This window comes from Mus pahari, chromosome 20 (genome assembly GCF_900095145.1).
Source record: "Mus pahari chromosome 20, PAHARI_EIJ_v1.1, whole genome shotgun sequence".
NCBI lineage: Eukaryota > Metazoa > Chordata > Mammalia > Rodentia > Muridae > Mus > Mus pahari.
Window position 1 is genome coordinate 28,184,529 of NC_034609.1, and position 16,800 is coordinate 28,201,328.

Consider the following 16,800-nt stretch of genomic DNA (forward strand, 5'->3'; position numbering starts at 1 on the left):
TGTCAGGAAATAGTCTTTATTACAAAAAACAAAACAAAACAAAACAAAAAATCTGCATGTAAACAAACAGCAACCATATTGAACAGCTTCCCTCCAGGGTACAGACACCCGCATGGAGAAAGGTAGAGTCCTGTCCACGAGCCGGGTTCAGGCTGCTTGGTATGCACGTGGGCCTGCACATGCATCTCCATCGCTGGCCATTTGGAGTTGCCTCCCTGGTCAGCACTATCTTTCTGTCCATGACCATGAGGCAAGGGTGTGTGTTCTGAGAAGCACAGAGGATGCGCCAGCTCTGAGACATCTAGAGCAGTTGGCTGGGCCAGCCCCTCCAGCCATTTACTGGCCCACTCAGCGAGGGGGGCCGTTGGGCCTTAGAGAACAGAGAGGTCATGGCAGGACTTGGACTTGGCACGGAAGGCCATCTTGCGGCTGTTGCGAGCCACGATGCGGCCCAGAAAGCGTTTGGCCTTCTTGCCAAGGCTCTCCCGTCGCCGAGCGCCAGCTTGCCGCCGGGCGTTATCCTCTTTGCTGTCCCTGCGCAGGCGTATCTGGCGCACGACCCCCTCGAACAGTGCCTGGACATTGTGATGCAGCGCTGCTGATGTCTCGATGAACTTGCAGTCGAAGACCACTGCGCAGGCCCGGCCCTCTATGTGGTGGGGACAGACATGTGTCAGTCAAGGATGGGAGAATGCAAACTCAAACCCTGGCCATATCCGGCGGCTACAACTCAAGGATAACAGAAGAAGGAACCCTAGGTCCTGCCTAGAGACATGGAGATCCCAGTTCCTGTACTGAGAACCCTAAACATTGCTGGGGTCACTTTATAGGCAGACTATGCCCCCCCAAAGTTTATGGTGGCCCACAGAAAGGTATTCATGTATTTAAAGCCCAGCATCTAAAGAGTAGTCTGTAATAGTGGACCAAGGCAAATGAAAACCGTTTGACAACTAGGTAGTTTATGACTTGCTACTATAACAAATAGCCCAGTGGACCAGGGTGGGGGCAAGATCACTGAGTTTGAAGTACTTGGTACTGCATGCCACAGAAGTTGATGCTCAAGTCTGATGAGGTTAGGACCAGGCTTATTCTGAGACTGTTAGGGCCCAGGATCGGGTTCTGACCTCCTGATTCTCTCCATGTTCTTCCATCTCTTAAGCCTCGCTCCTATCTCCTGTCAGGCAGGCATGGGCCCAGTGAGTGGCCAAGGGGGTGCTTGTGTGTCTCATCTCCCCTAGCAGATCTGGCTCTTTCTTTCCCTTTGTTTTAGGTAGGCCTTTGGGGGGCCCGATGGAGACCAGCCACACCTCCCCCACCCTCCAACACCAAGTTTGCTTCCTGAACATTTTTAGCCACTGATGATCCCCAGGGACTCAAGCTGAGCCAAGACTAACTGGCCCACAGCCCAGCCAGGATCTCCCTCCCTTTCCTGACCCAACTGATGCCTGCTTACCGTCCACGGAGACTTCACGAGAGCGCACCAGGTCACTCTTGTTGCCCACGAGAATGATGGGCACGTCGTCTGTCTGCCGGGCCCGCCGCAGCTGGACCCGGAGTTCTGAGGCCTTCTCAAAGCTGCCCTTGTCCGTGATGGAGTACACAATGACGTATGCATCCCCCATGGCCATGCAGTGGCCAGGCAGCCAGCAGCCCCCATCCTGGAGGAGACACAAAGGCACACACAGCCCTGTAATTCCTGGCGAGACCCTTCTCCGGCTCTGCTTCCCCTCGTCCCCTGTGACCCGGCCTGGCGTCCTACCTGTTCCCAAATGTCATAGACCATTAGTGATGCTTCTTCTCCATCCACAGTGATAGAACGGTCATATGTGTGCCCTAGGAAGGAAGCCAAGAGGCAAGTTATCAGTTGGCTGTCAATGTTCCCTGTGTCCGCCTTCTTCACCTGACCACGCCCCCTGCTTCTTCTCCCAGTCCTCTGATAATTCTCCTCTGGTAGCAGATGGTTGCTATGCCCAAACAACATGACAAGCCTGGGAGTCAGGGACTGGAGGACACGACCTCCATCTCTATGTCCCCAGACTAGTGAAGTACTGGGTGTCTAGGGATCCTGCTGCCTGAGTTCAGGATGGGTGTGGTCATATTGGCTGAAGTTAGCATAGCGGTTGTCACAACCCCCTGGAGACTTTTGGCCACCTAACTTTCTTCTCCCAGAAATGTCCTCAGATTTTGTTTCTGCCAGCCCCGGTAGGCAGGAATGTGCTGCTATGAGCCACAAAAAAATTTCCTATTTAGCACTCTACTCTTCTATTCTGGACACTTCTTCCCTATCAAGGGCTGGTACATGGGTAGGGGAGAGGTGGAAGTGGAGGGCCATAAGTAGGGAGTATGTGGCTCATCTCCTTCAGTTTCTCCATCTTGGACACGGAAATAACATGATTTTGAAAACGACTTGAAATTTCATAGTATTTGCCACTTCTAGTCCAGCTCCACTGCCCCGCAACTGTCTTTATCTAAACAGCCCAGTTCTCTCACCTGCTGCTTCTGCTTCAGGTCCGTCTTCTATACCACCAAAGATGCGCGCCAGAGCGCTTTTGCCCACACCAGGCGCCCCGAGCAGCAGCACCTTGTAAATGCTCTCCTCTGAGCCGCTGCCTCCAGAACTGAGCGAGTCGGAGGAGCCTTCGGGCCAGTCCAGCCTCTGCCCCTGTGTCCGAGTTCCAGCGGCAGTCGTTGCCAAGGAGCCCGGGGCTAGCGCCGCCTGAAGGTCTCGCTCATCTACTGGCATGCTCCTGCGGTGCAGTGGGGGTGCCGGGCCCCATGGGGTGCTGCCTCGACGGCGGTCGCGCTCCCGGCCGGCGCCACGGCTCCCACTTGCTCCGCTGCTACCATTCAGGGTCATCGTGTTGGACACCGTCTGGGGAACGAAGAATCGGGATGGCAGCTCGATCGCGGGAGCAGGCAGGACTCTGGAGTCAAGAAAGATGCTCAGGATGAAGGACCTGCCAGAACCTACTGCCAGCCAGGAGGTCTCTACACCTCAACCAGTAACCCAGCTGAACCTGGGTCCCTATTCATCCCCTAGCCCAGATGGTGTTGTCAGGACACTCACCAACTCTCACACAGATGCTATCAGAACTTGATCAGCGCTGTGGCACAGACCACTGGGGGATCAGATAGAACCCACTCGTAGAAGTCTTTCTCCTCTGCTGCCTTCTCAGCCCCTCAGCTGGCGCTGGGTCGCTGCTCTAGGGCCTCCTATTTAAACCTCTACCAGCCATACTTCCGCCCTTACCCCTACCCCTGCTCCCGCCCCCGCTCCCGCCCCCGCCCCCGCCCCCGTCCTCCCGGGCTGCTGCAGAGGCTGACGCATCCACTCGCCCTCGGGAATCCCCCACCTCCCTTCTAGGACCGCAAACCCGCCAGGGGAGGGGCAGGTAGCTGGAAGGAGGCTCGCGCGGGGTAGGGGGTGGGGTGGGGGGTTTTGGAGGGGAGGGATGGGGAGTGTGCGTTGAGGGTGCACCGGTGTGTGTGTGTGTGTGTGTGTGTGTGCCCGCGCGCGCGCCCGCGCACGCATTGATACAGAAGCTGCCAGTAATGGGTACCTGGACCAGTGAACTACAACTCCATCTGGAGAAAAATTAGAACTGTCTCTTTAAAGATGAATTTTCCCTTCTTCTGCTCACTCCTGGCCTATTATCCAAGTCAGTAGACGTGTTATGGACTGGACACACTCAGAACCTATGGAGTCTGTTCCTCCAGGTATGGACCTAACCAGAATTTAGAGAGTCCTAAACTGGCATTTCTAGCTTCACCACTTCGTCCTTTCCATTCCTGTCCTTGTCCTGGGACCTAAAGAGTCTCCCAACGGGACTGCCCTTCAGGTTGAAGGTTGGTGTCATCCATGAATTCTCGGGGTCCCTTAGGAGATTCAGGGGGGTGCAATAGAATCTTCGGATAGAGCCTGCTGGGTGCTTGTCTCCTGGAGAGAAACTACAGGGCCAGAAAAAGGAACACACAAACTCAAGTCCCAACTCTAACTCTAAGCATGCTGAGCAGCTGCCAGTAACTGCTAAAAATATCTAACCCTGGCCCTAGCCACTTTGCTTCTGGGCATGAGGTTGCCCGGAGTTGGAGAGATCCGGGCTGACAGTGGGGGACTCCAGAAAGAGCCAACCCCTTTATAGTCTTCAAGTTCTTCCTGCTCCGGAGCCCCACGCTGGGCCTTTTGCTAGTAAACATCTCACCAAGGAGGGGCATAAATGCAGGGTATGGGCAAGGGGTAGCTTTCAGGAACTGGTCCCAGGGCCTCTGCTCTGTTTAAGACTCACTTTTGATCCATCCCCGTGTGCCAGAGTCTTTTATCAATGGTAAAAATAGACACAGTAGCACCTACTGCTTCGGAGCTCCCCTTTCTCAGACACTGATTTGAAAACAGGAATAATAAATAGGAAGGAGAGTTGATTGGGCGAACTGGGTGTCTAGTCCCCGGTCTGCCTCTCTCCCAGCATTCAGGTACCCAGTCCTGAATTGGATATCGTGACCTGTTCCTTGTCTCTAGGATGAAGTCTCTCTCTCTCTCTCTCTCTCTCTCTCTCTCTCTCTCTCTCTCTGTGTGTGTGTGTGTGTGTGTGTGTATGCCTGTGTACTGGCTGTGACGTACTTTGGGACAGGGACTTGTTCTTAGACGTTTACAATGACTGTGGTGGGGGTGGAAGGGCACCCATTTGGGCCTCAGGTGACATCATACATAGATGGACCTTAGTGGGCTGTTGCCATGGAGACTTGAGCCAGACTTTCTGGTACTGCATTAGTCTCCTTGGCAACACCTAAAAAGGCCTTGAATTGAGGAAACGGGCTGTGGGATAAGGTTAGGAGGTTTATGATGCAGAGTTCTCTTGTTCTTATGGCCCTCAAAGTAAGAAAAAGCTGATCCAAGGCACCTGCTTGTGTGTCCGTTCCATGAAGGAGGGATCACGGAGGCCTAGGAAGTCCCCGTTGGCTTTTGTTTCTTGGATAGGACTCGGTGGGAAGAGGGAGTCAGGGGCTTCTGCCTCTCCTGACCAGTCAGAAGCTTCTAGAGTCAGCCCGCTGCTTCCCAGCAGGAACCCGAGTTGGCTGTTTATGACACATACAACCCACGGCCACACATACAGTGTGGCTGGAAAGAACCTCGAGGTGTCCAGGAGAGTGTGTCTGTCAGAATACGGGTACAGGATAGCTGTAGCCCTTCCCAGAAGGGGCCACACAGGGAAACTGGGCTGACTTTTCCCCTCTGGTAATTTGAGCTTTTGACTACAACCTGTGTATCTTCTTTGCCAAGGCAACGACATCCACTCAGAGCCACTCAGACCCCAAGCATTCCTTGGCTATGCCAACAGGCCAGAGATGATCATCAGGAGCCTCACGACCCAACATCAGGACACGACCTTAGGATCACTTCCTGCTACACTTCTGGTCCTCTCAGCGCTCTCAGCTGCCCAGAAGGAACAAACAGGTTGGAGCAGGCTCTGGACCTTGTTACTTCTACCTTTGTTGCTTTTTCTTTCTTTCTTTATTCACTTTACATCCCGACCACAGCCCCCTTTCCCCCCATCCCATAGCCCCTCTCTCCATACCTTCCCCTTTTCCTCTGAGTACTCCCTAGGTACCAAACCACCCTGGCACATCAAGTCACTGTAGGACTAGGAACATCTTTTTCCACTGAGGCCAGGCAAGGCAGCCCAGTTAGGGGAACAGGATCTACAGTCAGGCAGCAGAGTTGGGGACAGCTCCCATTCCAATTGTTGGGGGACCCGCATGAAGACCAAGCTGCATAACTGCTACATGTGTACTGGGGGCTAGGTCCAGCCCATGTACGCTCTTTGGTTGGTGGTTTAGTCTCTGGGAGCCCCCAAAGATCCAGGTTAGTTGGCTCTGTTAGTCTTCTTGTGGAGTCCCTATTCCCTCTTCGTCTCTCAATCCTTCCCTGTCTCCCTAGTTCTGAGACACAAATAACATGAAATGTGGAGAGGTCATCGGCCTAAGAGTGGTATGTGTTGCTATCTTAGCAGGCACGTGTGTATTGTCATCATTCTTGGTTGGATGGGGCAGGCTGAGTGAATCCGTGGAGACTCTCTTGCTTCTGCTTAAATATCTTCAGAATGATGTTCTGTCCCGAGGAAGGTCAGAGAGCCCAGGAACAATGCAGATCACTCTATTACCTAATCCCACCTCTTCTCTGTGGGACTGTTCCCCACTCCTTCGGGTGACTAAATGTTGAAAAGAGAACCTGGCATGTCTGAGGGTTAATCTCCATTACCGATTTGACTGTATTTAGATGTCTCATAGAGACTTCTGGCCCTGTCTGCAGGTGGAAAGGTTTAACTGAAGAGAAGACCCATCTTGAATGCGGGTAGAATCACTCATGGACCGGGGTCTAAGATGATAACAAGGATAGAGTTATCTGAGAACCAGCATCCATTTTGCTTTGCTGCCTCATGTGTCTGAAGCCATGCCTTCTTTACCACGATGTATTCCTCAAACCGTAAGCCAAATCAAACCCTTCCCCACAGTTGCTGCTTCTCATGCATTTCGTAACAGCGGTGAGAAAAGTAATGAATACAGCTGGGTTTCAGCACCCCCAACCCTCCTCACACCACAGCCCGCTTCTTTCAGGGCTTCTGCTGCGCTGTGACTCAATTCATTTATTTCACTGAGCTGTCCTAAGTACCCATGTGCCAGTAGACCTTTTAGTCAAGGGCAGGAATGATGGGGGAAGATAGATGCAGCTGAGTGTGTGAATATGTGTCATCCAATCCCCAAGGCCATCTCATTTAGCTGGGATTTGTTATTCCCATTGTGTAGATATAGCAACCGAGGCTTGAGGGAATCACAGTCCAGAAATAGAGCTGGATATATGAGGTGGCCGGTCTCAGGGATCTGAAACTTCATCCTTCCCCCACAGTACTATGCCTTTCCAGCACAGCTGTGGTTCCAGAAAGTTCTCTGGGTGCTGGTCCAGTATTCACAGATGGTATGCTGCAGACAGTCAGTGGCCAGGCACCGACGAGTCAAGAATGCCAAAGGAACATCATACCAGCAGCTTGGTGTCTCTCACCCCGCTGGCCCAGCTACCAGGAAGACCAGCAGAATGACTCAAAAGCACCTGCCTATCCTGAACATGCCTGAACACAGGTGCCATGGTCACCCCAGACTGATGGGGCTTGCCAAGCTGAGGTTCACATATGGGGAGGCTTACAGTTTGGGAAGGATCTTTGGGCCTAATCACCCTGGTGGGTCACCCCATCTCTCTGAAACATTCAGCTCTTTCACTTGTGAACATGGAGGACCAGGTGGCTGGAAGATCATTTGAGATAGACCAAGGGCAAGTTTACATGTGCACAGAGTGGTCCCAAAGAGATTGTCATGACCATCCACATGTCAGTAGATGAGAATCTGAGAGACATGGGCCAATGGCTTCATCTTCTTGGTCTTGGGTAGTCCCAAGAGGCACCTCTTCTTAGTCACCAGATTGACAAAGCTCCTCGTCCTAAAAATGAACTGAAACTAGGAGCTGGGGTCTGGGACCAGCTTAGGTCTCTAGGAAAGGAATAGACCTAAACCTTTCTATGGAGACAACAGCAACTCCTGCCAAGGAAGAAGTATTTTTATCGGTATCTGGAAGTCTTTATTCTCCTAGATCACTTCTCACCTGCAAAGTGTAGGTAAGGAAGAAAAGCAACCACCACTTGGAGCAAGGTGATGTGCTGAGCTGGACCTGGTGGTACATGTGTATAATCCCAGTACTCAAGACAGTTGGAGGCAGTCTGGGCTTCGTGAGTTCAAAGCCAGCCTGGGCTACACAAATAGTTGTTACAGGATATTTGAACTTGTTTCTAGTTATGCTGTACATGGCTCAGTCCTTAGCACACACCTTTAACCCCTCTGGCTGGAATACAGACACATCTTTATACTCACTTTTAATCCCAAACTGAAGGTAAAGTTAATTTGTAGAAGGACACACTTGTGTTTGAAAGTGATATCTAATTGAATGGCAGAAACGGTGACAAGTCAGAGAAAGATTTGACAGAATAGGATCTGCCTATCTCTCACGAGGAGAGAGAGACAAGGGAAGCTACTTAAGGGAGAGACAGGCAGCTCAGGAGGAGAGAGTACCATCCAGGATATAGTGGAGACAGCACAGTGGGGTTGCGAGGGAGAGTAGAGCAGCACAGAGAGGGAGAGGAGGCAGTGTTACCAGGAGAGGTTTACAGAGAAAGATTGGAGAGAGAACAAGCTAGACACAGGGAAGACAGAACAAGCCAGAGAATGAGAAGGAGCCAAAAGATTAGAACATAATGCCAAAGTTAGTATGAGGCCAAGCAGAATAAAAGTCAGAGGCTGAGGGAAAAGCCAGATTGAATCAGTCAGCTGGGAGAGGGGTTTCTGCCAGAACAGCTTAGTTGAACCAGCCAGCCAGGTCTCAGAACAAGAGAGGGAGTGCTTATTCAGAGCAGGTCTCAGAGGCTGAACACATTCTAGCCTAGATAAGGCTGTACGGAGACTAGAGGCTTCCAGGGCTCGGCTTAGGTTAGCAGACAGAGGCAGAAAGTGAGAGGACAAGTGAATCAGGAGAATAAAAAGCAACTTTTTTACCAAGAGTGAGATCCGGATTCAGTAAGCCAAAACCAAACAAATGAACAGGCGATTTGACACATCTTAAAGGGCTCAGGCTACCTGATGAGGACCCACGAGGACACTACCCAGTTACGAATGGGCTCCAACAGGGATGGGCATTCCCATCAGAGAAAGACTGAAGCAGAAAATCACAAGGCAGAGTCCCAGAAAAGAGCTTCCAACTGGCTAAGACCAAGTCTCTCTGGATGACAAAGTACACCCTGGGCAGAAGGTCAATAGGAGGCAGAGGCCCCAGACACAACCATATCATCTTACAGAGCAGAGCTTCTCTACCCAGCCCCTGGGCTGACAGCCTCCCCCACCTCCCAAAGGCTGATGGCGAGGGTTCCCCAGGATCCTTTCAGGAGACAAAACGAGTATCTCTATCTTGACTGGGGTCTAGACTAAGCATCACCATCGTTGGGCAAACAGGCACTATACCTACGGGTTAAGTCCTAGCAGACACTCCACTCCCTGGGCAAACCCCTCAAACCTGAGCTCCTTTCAGCCTTTAGACTAACTTCCAGCCGACAACGAAACACATCAGATGGTTGGACTTCGTAATAACTTGCCTGGATTTTTTTTTTTCCGGGGGGTGGGGTGGGGGTGGAGTGAACAGTATGTGCAAAGGTGGGTGCTGCAGCCAAGATCTAAAAAAAAATTGCTAAGGTCCTAGTGTGCAAGGCTTATTCTTCCAAGTGGAGCTGCCGAGAGGTGGTGCAAGCTTTAAGAGGCTGGGCCTAAAGAGGTCTTCCGGAGCACACACTTGAAGCATAGGCTGCAAGCCTGGCCCCTTCATTCTTTTTTTCTTCTGCCAGGTCCTCTGCAGCAATGTGCTACTTTATCATAGGCCCCAAAGCAGCAGTACCAAGTACAAGTGGACTGTCACCTCTAAAGCAGTGAGCTAAAGTGAATTTCGCTTTAAAAGGAGAGATTTTGTTTTCTGGTTTTGTTTTATGAATTTTGCTGGCATACATGTCTGCAAAACATGAGAGTCCGGCATCTGCAGAGGCCGTAAGAGGGCACTGGATCTCCTGGAACTGGAGCTATGGATGGGTGTGAGCATGTGGGTAACCAAACCAGGGTTTTGGGCAAGAGGAACAAGTGCTGTAAACAGCTGAGTCATTAGTAAAACAACACCAAACCCAACTTTTAAATTTACATGTATGTGTACGTATAGGCCACATGGTGCATTGAGTGCCCCCAGAGGCAGGAAGAGGGGGCTGGGTCCCCTGGAGCTGGAGTTACAGTGGTTTTGAGCTGTCTCATATGGGTGCTGGGAACCATCTGTAAGAACATGTTCTCAGCTGCTGGCCGCCTCCAGCCCCCAAACTTGTTTTCTTTGTAAATTATTTCATGTATGTAGTTACGGAAAATGGGCTATCGGCAGGAAGGGAAAGGAAGGGGAGAGAAAAGTCTTAGAGGCTAAAGAGCCAAACACAACACACAACACAAAACATGGGGAAATCTAAGCGCTGTTTGCAGAAGACCTATACATGGCCGGAAGGTGGATGTTTTGTTTTGGGACAGAGTCCATAGCTCAGGCTGACCTTAAATTCACTATGTAGCTGATGATGACTTTCAACTTCTGATCCTTCTGCCTCTACCTCCCAAGAGCTGGAATCACAGGCAGGCATTGCCATTCTCAGATCAGACTGCCTCTATGATGGTCAGATAAACGCCGTGGTTATGTAGCTGTTGCGGTTTGAATGAGAATGACCCCTACTGGCTCATATATTTGAATACTTGTTTTCCAGCTGGTGGGATCAGAAAGAATTAGGAGGCCTTGATGGAGAAGCTGTGTCCCTGGAGGTGGGATCTGAGCTTTCAAAAGACACTATTAGCAGTGCCCCACTCTCTCTTGCACATTAAGAAGTGAGCTCTCAGCTGTTCTTGCTATCATGTCATTGCCCTGCCATCATGGACACTAGCCCTCTGAAACTGTAAGCCCTAGACCAAATTTTTTTTTTTATATAAGTTGCCTTTGTCATGGTGTCTTGCCACAGCAACAGCAGAGAAACAAAGACAACAGACTTACATCAATTTAGGACACGGTTCCTTAAACTGAAGGGTCACATTTCTACAGATTCCTCCAGAAGCAGTTCTTAAATACACATCAATAAGGCACAACAGGTCAACTGAATCTATTGAGTTCAATTCATTGGTAGCTTGGCTATCCATATATATGTATATATTTATTCCAATTTTTATTTTTATCATTTGCAACCTTTGGTAACTGAAACACTGGAAAGGCTAAAACAATTTTTTTTAATTATTTTTTTGAGACAGGGTTTCTCCATAACTGCACTGGCTGTCCTGCAACTCTCTATGTAGACCAGGCTGTTGTCAAAATCATAGATGTGCCTGCCTCAGTCTCCTGAGTGCTGGGACTAAAAAGTTTTTACCACCACACCCAGCTTGATGATTTATTTTATATGTATGAGTATTTGCCTATACATATGTGTATCACGTATGTTCCTGGTGCCTTTGGAGGCCAGAAGAGGATGTAAGAGCCTCTGGAACTGAAGTTACAGATGGTTGTAAGCCTCCATATGGGCGCTGGGAACCTAACCCAGATCTTTTTTTTTTTTTTTTTTTCCCCTTACTAAAACCAAATTTATTCATTCTAACATAAGTTCATGTTAGGAAACTTCTTATAATCATAATTCTTTATACGATTTTTTAATCACAATTCTTTTTTTTTTTTTCTTTATTTACATTTCAAATGCTATCCCGAAAGTTTCCTATACCCTCCCCCCACCTCTGCTCCCCTACCCACCCACTCCCACTACTTGGCCCAGGCCTTGCCTTGTGCTGGGTCATATAAAGTTTGCAAGACCAAGGGGCCTCTCTACCCAATGATGGCTGATTAGGCCATCTTCTGCTACATATGCAGCTAGAGACACAAACTCAGGGGGTACTGGTTAGTTCATATTGTTGTTCCACCTACAGGGTTGCAGCCCCCTTAAGGTCCTTGGGTACTTTCTCTAGCTCCTCCATTGGCGACCCTGTGTTCCATCCAATAGCTGGCTGTGAGCATCCACTTCTGTGTTTGCCAGGCACTGGCATAACCTCACAAGAGGCCGCAATATCAGGGTCCCTTCAGCAGAATCTTGTTGGCATGAGCATTAGTATCTAGGTTTGGTGGCTGATGATGGGATGGACTCCCGAATGGGGTAGTCTCTGGATAGTCCATCCTTTCATCTTAGCTCTAAATTTTGTCTCTGTACCTATATCCTTTCATGAGTATTTTGTTCCTTATTCTAAGGAGGAATGAAGTATCCACCCAGTCCTAACCCAGATCTTAAGAGCACTAAGCGCTTTTAACTGTTGAGCCATCTTTCCAGTCCCACTGGGAGTTATCAGAAGCAATGAGGGCACCTCATGGACCCACCCTTCAGAGGTCCCCACTCCCCACTCCACTACAACTGAAAATGAGTCCACTATGAGAGACACTAAGGCATGCTGGGAAATGAATATAAATTAAGGGTTTATTACAAAATAAAAAGTGTTAAGTTTCTCCTTGTCAGTGATTCAAGAAAACAAAGCCATGAGCCCTTGGTGGAGCCGAGGCCAGGGCACCTGCTTGCAGGCTGGGGGGCCAAAGCCAGGCTCACGAGCGGGCGGACAGACACTGGTTAACAACCTCCAGCAGGTGCGTATTCTCCAGGGCAGCTGCCACTCGCTCCTTATCTGCAAGTTGTTTGTTCACTGGGTAGGAAAAGAAGGGTGGAAAAACAGGGTTAAAGCAAACTCGGGCCAGGCTGCTAGCCTCAGTATACATTATATCTCTACCAATCAAGTTCTCTTTTGACCGTCTCAGGACCCGAGCCTTGATCAGGCTATATGCATCACCTATACCCATAACTAGCTTCGTCGTTAGAATGCCCCTCACCACCAGGGACTGCTTATGTCTGCCTCCGATGTTTCCTGAAGCCCGACCCAATGTCCCTGTGTACTTGAGGACCACGGGAGAGTGGGTCATGGGAAGCGGAGATTTCAGTCAGGCCAGCTTTGGTCTAAACTGTAGTCGGGCCATTTTGTTCACTTAGTCCCCTGGTCCTAATCTTGCCCCATAGACGACTGTGGCAAAGGGGAAGCCACACCCAGTTTGGGGCCCAGCAGCCCACACTCACCGGCGTGCTCCGAGGCGTGGGTCCCGGGTGTAATGTGCACATCCATCTGCAGGAAAGACAATGTGGGCCCGAGCACTTACCTGCCTGTCCTTTTGTTTTGGACACTACCTCCCTACCATCCAAACTCCCAATCACCCCTCTTGATTCTGGCTCTTCCATGCCACCCCGAGCCCACCTGCAGTCAGTCACTTTTACCCCAGGACCTAGTCAGCGACTATTGACTTAAAAAGTGCCTCGATCGATCACGCCCATTCACAGCTGCCCTTTCTGCCACACTCTATTTTCTGGAGTATTTTTTTCCCCCAATATTCTTGTCACATCAACTTGGGGGTTTTCTCCAAGTTCAACTCTGGAGTTCGGATCCTTCCCATCTCCGCCCCGATGTCCCCCTTGCCCGCCCCAGTAGTTTGTTTCACCCTCGCGGCGGGCTCGACTCCAACTGACCTTGAACCGCTGGGGAAGGGATCGCAGCAGCTTGACTTTGATGGAGAGGCCGATAAGCGTGGCCATGCTGCAGTGTGGGATGGTGGGTGTGAAGGCCACTGCTACTGTGCTCTCTGGGTCGCTAACCTGCGTTGACAAGGGAGATCAGATCGCAGTGATGGCAAGGCGGCCCCTAGCCCAAAGACACTCTCTTTAAGTTTATTGATTTGGGCAAGTCACCCCACTTTTTATCGGCTCCACGGACATTAACATCCCTCCCACAGATCCTCTTAGGTGCTTGTGAACGGAGAACACCAGCCTCCCGGGTACAATGGTACCTTTTTGATTACTCTGAGCAAACTACTCACTTGGATCCGAACTTGCTCTACCACGTTCAATTCCTCCAGTGTCAGCGGATGCTCCGGGTCATTAATGGAGCGGATAAGATGTGCCAAGTGAAGGAAAAGGGACTCTTAAGTTTTGGCCCACTCAAAACCTCCGCAGGCAACGCCTAACCGGGACACCCCTCCACCAGCCGGTTGCGCATCACTTCTTGCCGACACCCCAATCCCCCACCGTCCCGCCAGCGCCCAGCAGCGACGGATATCGAAGATCTCCCGGGCGTCGATGCTGTCGGGCACTTCCTCATCTTCCTCGCCCGCCGTCACTGGCCGCTCCCCGGAACGCTCATAGATGAGGGGGTTAGCGTTCTCTAGGAGCCCGCCGCCGCCGCCGCCGCCCACCATCCCGGAACCGCGGTTCCCACAACCCCCCGGTGGTGTGTACTTCCGCTCCTACGCCGCACTTCCTGGGAACGAGGAGAGGGCGTGGTGTGGCTACGGGGTCGCGCAAGGGACACGCCACGCTCCCGGGATTCGGCGAGTAGTTTGCTAGAAGCCGCGGATTTGTCCGAAAAGCGGGGAAAATGCTGGTAGCTCTCGCCAGGGCGTCCGAAGGGACTCCCCGCGGTTCTTAACCGTGTGATCCTGTTGGGAGCTGGAACGCAGGAAGCCAACACCGTCTGACAAGGGCGCTAAAGGCGCCTTGAGATTGAACCCACAACGACCTCTTTCAGGAGGCTGGGCTGAAAGGGCATTGGGACGCTCCAGCTCGCTGTCACGCTATCGTGGAACCGTAGATCGATCGAATGACACGCTGGTTTCCTCTAGTAGGGATCGGCAGCACTAGTTACATGCTTGTTAGTAGATAAGCGGTCCTAAACTCTACTGAAAAAGAAAGGCCTACAGCACATGGATGTCATTAAAAAGAGTTATATTCACGAGTCTGGGAGGAGCGATGTAGCCTCTCAGACCAGGAAATAAGATAAGATGGTGTATACGTGAAGGTGGATCCTATAAACTATGAGTCCAGAAAGCAAAAAGGAGTTACAGGGATGAAGTCCCCCCCCCAGCTCCCCCCCCCATATGTGCCCGCCAGTTCCCCTTAACCAGATCAAATTCCCGAAAGGTGGGCTCTGTACTCCATCTGGGTCCTGAGCGTGTACTCAGTTATAGCTTCCTGCACTATTCTTTCCAGCCAACCCCCTACGATGGGGTTACAGGGGCAGTTAAAACAGAGACTCAAGACTTAAAGGTCCCAGTGTCTTAAAGGGATCCCTTGGGGGACGGGGGGGGGGGGCTGTCCCCGACTTGCTGGTCAGAGGCTCACTGCAGCCTATTCAGTACTGCTCTCCTGCAGGAAAACCACCAGGCACGCCTTGCGCCCAGCTTACCAGTTGCCCAGACCAAACTTCAGGGGGAGGCCTTGATAGGCTGTTGCCTGTCGGCGCAACACAGCACGCCACGCCTAGGCACAAACCAAGATTCTGAAGAGAATGTGGCTGGACAGACTTTCTGGCTGTTTAAATGCTGTGGTGTGCGGGCTTTTGATTCTCCTCTTCCCACTGCGGGGTGGGACTCTGGAAGGGGACAGGGACCTGGGTAAGAGTTACACAATTGTGTAGAGTCAGAGGCTGAGACTGGCGGGTGGGGTGGGGGTGGGGGGTGAAGAGGCACCATAAAGCAGAGCTAGAGGGTAGTTGACTGTGTGGGAATAGTGTACCCACCTAATGAGCTTCTAACCACAGGACCTCTTGTAGCAGGATGAGATATTTCTGAGGACACCAAACACAGGATCCAGTTTAGCATAAGGAATTCTGAGGGGTGTTGGTCTTGGAGATTAGAAACCTCTGGGTGGGGTGGAAGGGTGGGATCTGGGACATTTTCATTCTCTGTGAGTGACTGTGGGTGTGGTTTTGGTTGTAGCTGTTCCTCACCATAGGATAATTATGGCAATAACACCTTCCCTCTGGCATTTGGTTCTGAATGGCCCCTCCATCACTGGCCAATGAAATGGTCTCCCTTGCCCAGGGAGGTAGAGAAACTCTTAGCCCTCACGTACAGTAGAAGGTCTCTGTGTTCTGTTTCCCATGCACTCCGCCTAGACCTGGGATAAAAGCATGGCTTGGTTTCCATGGTGAAGGGGGATATGTCTGTAGGTCCTGTTAGTTGAACTGTGCATCCTTTGAAGCTTCTCACCTCAGAGCATCCTAATGTGGACCATGGTGACCTCCTGCTAGGTCACCTGAATCTGATCTGCCCTGAGAAGGTAGCACTTACTTTATCCTATAGCCCTTCCTTACCAGACTGTCTCCTTTGCCTGCTGTCGTCAGCCAGGCTATGGAGGCCACGAATGTCGTGGCAGGCAGAAACATCCTTCTTGGCGTGGGTGATGTCATGTCCAGCTTGAGAGTCTAGAGAATGGGAAACCGCACATATTAATCCCCACAGTCATTTTTGTAGCTCAGGAGAGGCAGGATTGGTGGAAGATAGACTCGTACCATTGGAACCAGCACATGTGGCCCATGGCTGACTACTCCCAGGACTGAATGATGGCAGCAGGTCCAGAGGTCCCTCAGTGAGCCTGCCTGGATAAGCTGGGGTCTGGAAGTGGGTAGAAGCAGTGTTTGAAAACAAGAGTACTTTGACAAGGCTGACTAAAGGTCACAAGGAGGTAGCAACACCCACAGTGCGGTGGCCACTGATAGAACAGACTCAACTTTGATGCCATATGTACACTCACAAGCTAGGACTCAGCCAGCCTCATCATGACCAGTCACATGGGGGAACCTCTTTCATTTGAGTGGTACTGATGTGGGTGTCCACACCTTCCTGCTAGTTCCCTTTGCCAAGCTACCTCTAGGGATGGTCTGGTATACGCCCCTGGGCCACCTAAACTGTGGGGGTGGTTGTAAAGGATGGGACCTCTGATCCAGCAATGTAAGTTCTCCTGGGGCCCAGGGGACTTAAGGGAGCTCTGAGCTCTGGGTCAGGCTGCAGTGATTTTTCCATCTCAACACACAGGGATCTCCAGCATTGTTGGGAAGATTCTCACGTTCATTAAATTTTTAACTACATTTGAGAAGAGGGCACATGCCACAGTGTGTTAAGTGGAGGTCAGAGGACAAGTTTCAGGAGGAGGGTTCCAGGGATGGAACACAGGTCATCTTCAGCCATTGCAGCAAATGCCTTTATCCAATGAGTCATCTTGCGTTTCCTCCACCATGTATCTATGTGCCACTCTTCATCTAACACTTATGTGTGTTACTCGGTACCAAGTTTGCCGGTGT

The 16,800-nt window shown here is 51.0% G+C and overlaps 2 protein-coding genes and 1 long non-coding RNA gene across 6 annotated transcripts; 1 reads left to right on the forward strand and 2 right to left on the reverse strand.

The window, feature by feature from the left end:
* Positions 1–3,185, reverse strand: Rrad (RRAD, Ras related glycolysis inhibitor and calcium channel regulator). Its single transcript, XM_021220612.2, has 5 exons — positions 3,068–3,185; positions 2,491–2,924; positions 1,760–1,833; positions 1,454–1,658; positions 1–649 (listed from the first exon to the last, which is right to left on the reverse strand). The coding sequence occupies exons 2-5, from the start codon at positions 2,855–2,857 to the stop codon at positions 372–374; spliced, it is 924 nt and encodes a 307-aa protein (XP_021076271.1). The 5' UTR covers positions 2,858–2,924; positions 3,068–3,185; the 3' UTR covers positions 1–371.
* Positions 3,186–3,319: 134 nt separating this feature from the next.
* On the forward strand, positions 3,320–7,915 carry LOC115062689. Of its 4 annotated transcripts, XR_003842623.1 has the most exons (5): positions 3,324–3,392; positions 3,661–3,717; positions 5,279–5,452; positions 6,308–6,481; positions 6,902–7,915. It is a non-coding gene; the product is annotated as an uncharacterized LOC115062689 (long non-coding RNA). The 4 variants fall into 4 exon arrangements; XR_003842622.1 differs by lacking the exon at positions 3,661–3,717 and having other exon boundaries at positions 3,320–3,392; XR_003842621.1 differs by lacking the exon at positions 3,324–3,392 and having other exon boundaries at positions 3,538–3,717.
* Positions 7,916–12,078: 4,163 nt separating this feature from the next.
* On the reverse strand, positions 12,079–14,102 carry Ciao2b (cytosolic iron-sulfur assembly component 2B). The gene is made up of 5 exons (XM_021220657.2): positions 13,780–14,102; positions 13,541–13,620; positions 13,194–13,319; positions 12,750–12,795; positions 12,079–12,324 (listed from the first exon to the last, which is right to left on the reverse strand). Exons 1-5 carry the CDS (start codon positions 13,916–13,918, stop codon positions 12,227–12,229), a joined length of 489 nt encoding a protein of 162 aa, XP_021076316.1. The 5' UTR covers positions 13,919–14,102; the 3' UTR covers positions 12,079–12,226.
* Positions 14,103–16,800: the final 2,698 nt, after the last annotated feature.

What these genes read in the sequence shown, in the direction of transcription:
- Rrad (XM_021220612.2), bottom strand. Translation starts at nt 2,857, where the DNA reads ATGACCCTGAATGGTAGCAGCGGAGCAAGTGGGAGCCGTGGCGCCGGC. An exon ending in ACCTGAAGCAGAAGCAGCAG is followed by an intron (nt 1,834 to 2,490) that starts GTGAGAGAACTG and finishes CTTCCTTCCTAG; the next exon opens with GGCACACATATGACCGTTCT. An exon ending in TCTATGACATTTGGGAACAG is followed by an intron (nt 1,659 to 1,759) that starts GTAGGACGCCAG and finishes TGTCTCCTCCAG; the next exon opens with GATGGGGGCTGCTGGCTGCC.
- Ciao2b (XM_021220657.2), bottom strand. Translation starts at nt 13,918, where the DNA reads ATGGTGGGCGGCGGCGGCGGCGGCGGGCTCCTAGAGAACGCTAACCCC. An exon ending in CGACGCCCGGGAGATCTTCG is followed by an intron (nt 13,621 to 13,779) that starts ATATCCGTCGCT and finishes TTCACTTGGCAC; the next exon opens with ATCTTATCCGCTCCATTAAT. An exon ending in CCCTTCCCCAGCGGTTCAAG is followed by an intron (nt 12,796 to 13,193) that starts GTCAGTTGGAGT and finishes TCTTTCCTGCAG; the next exon opens with ATGGATGTGCACATTACACC.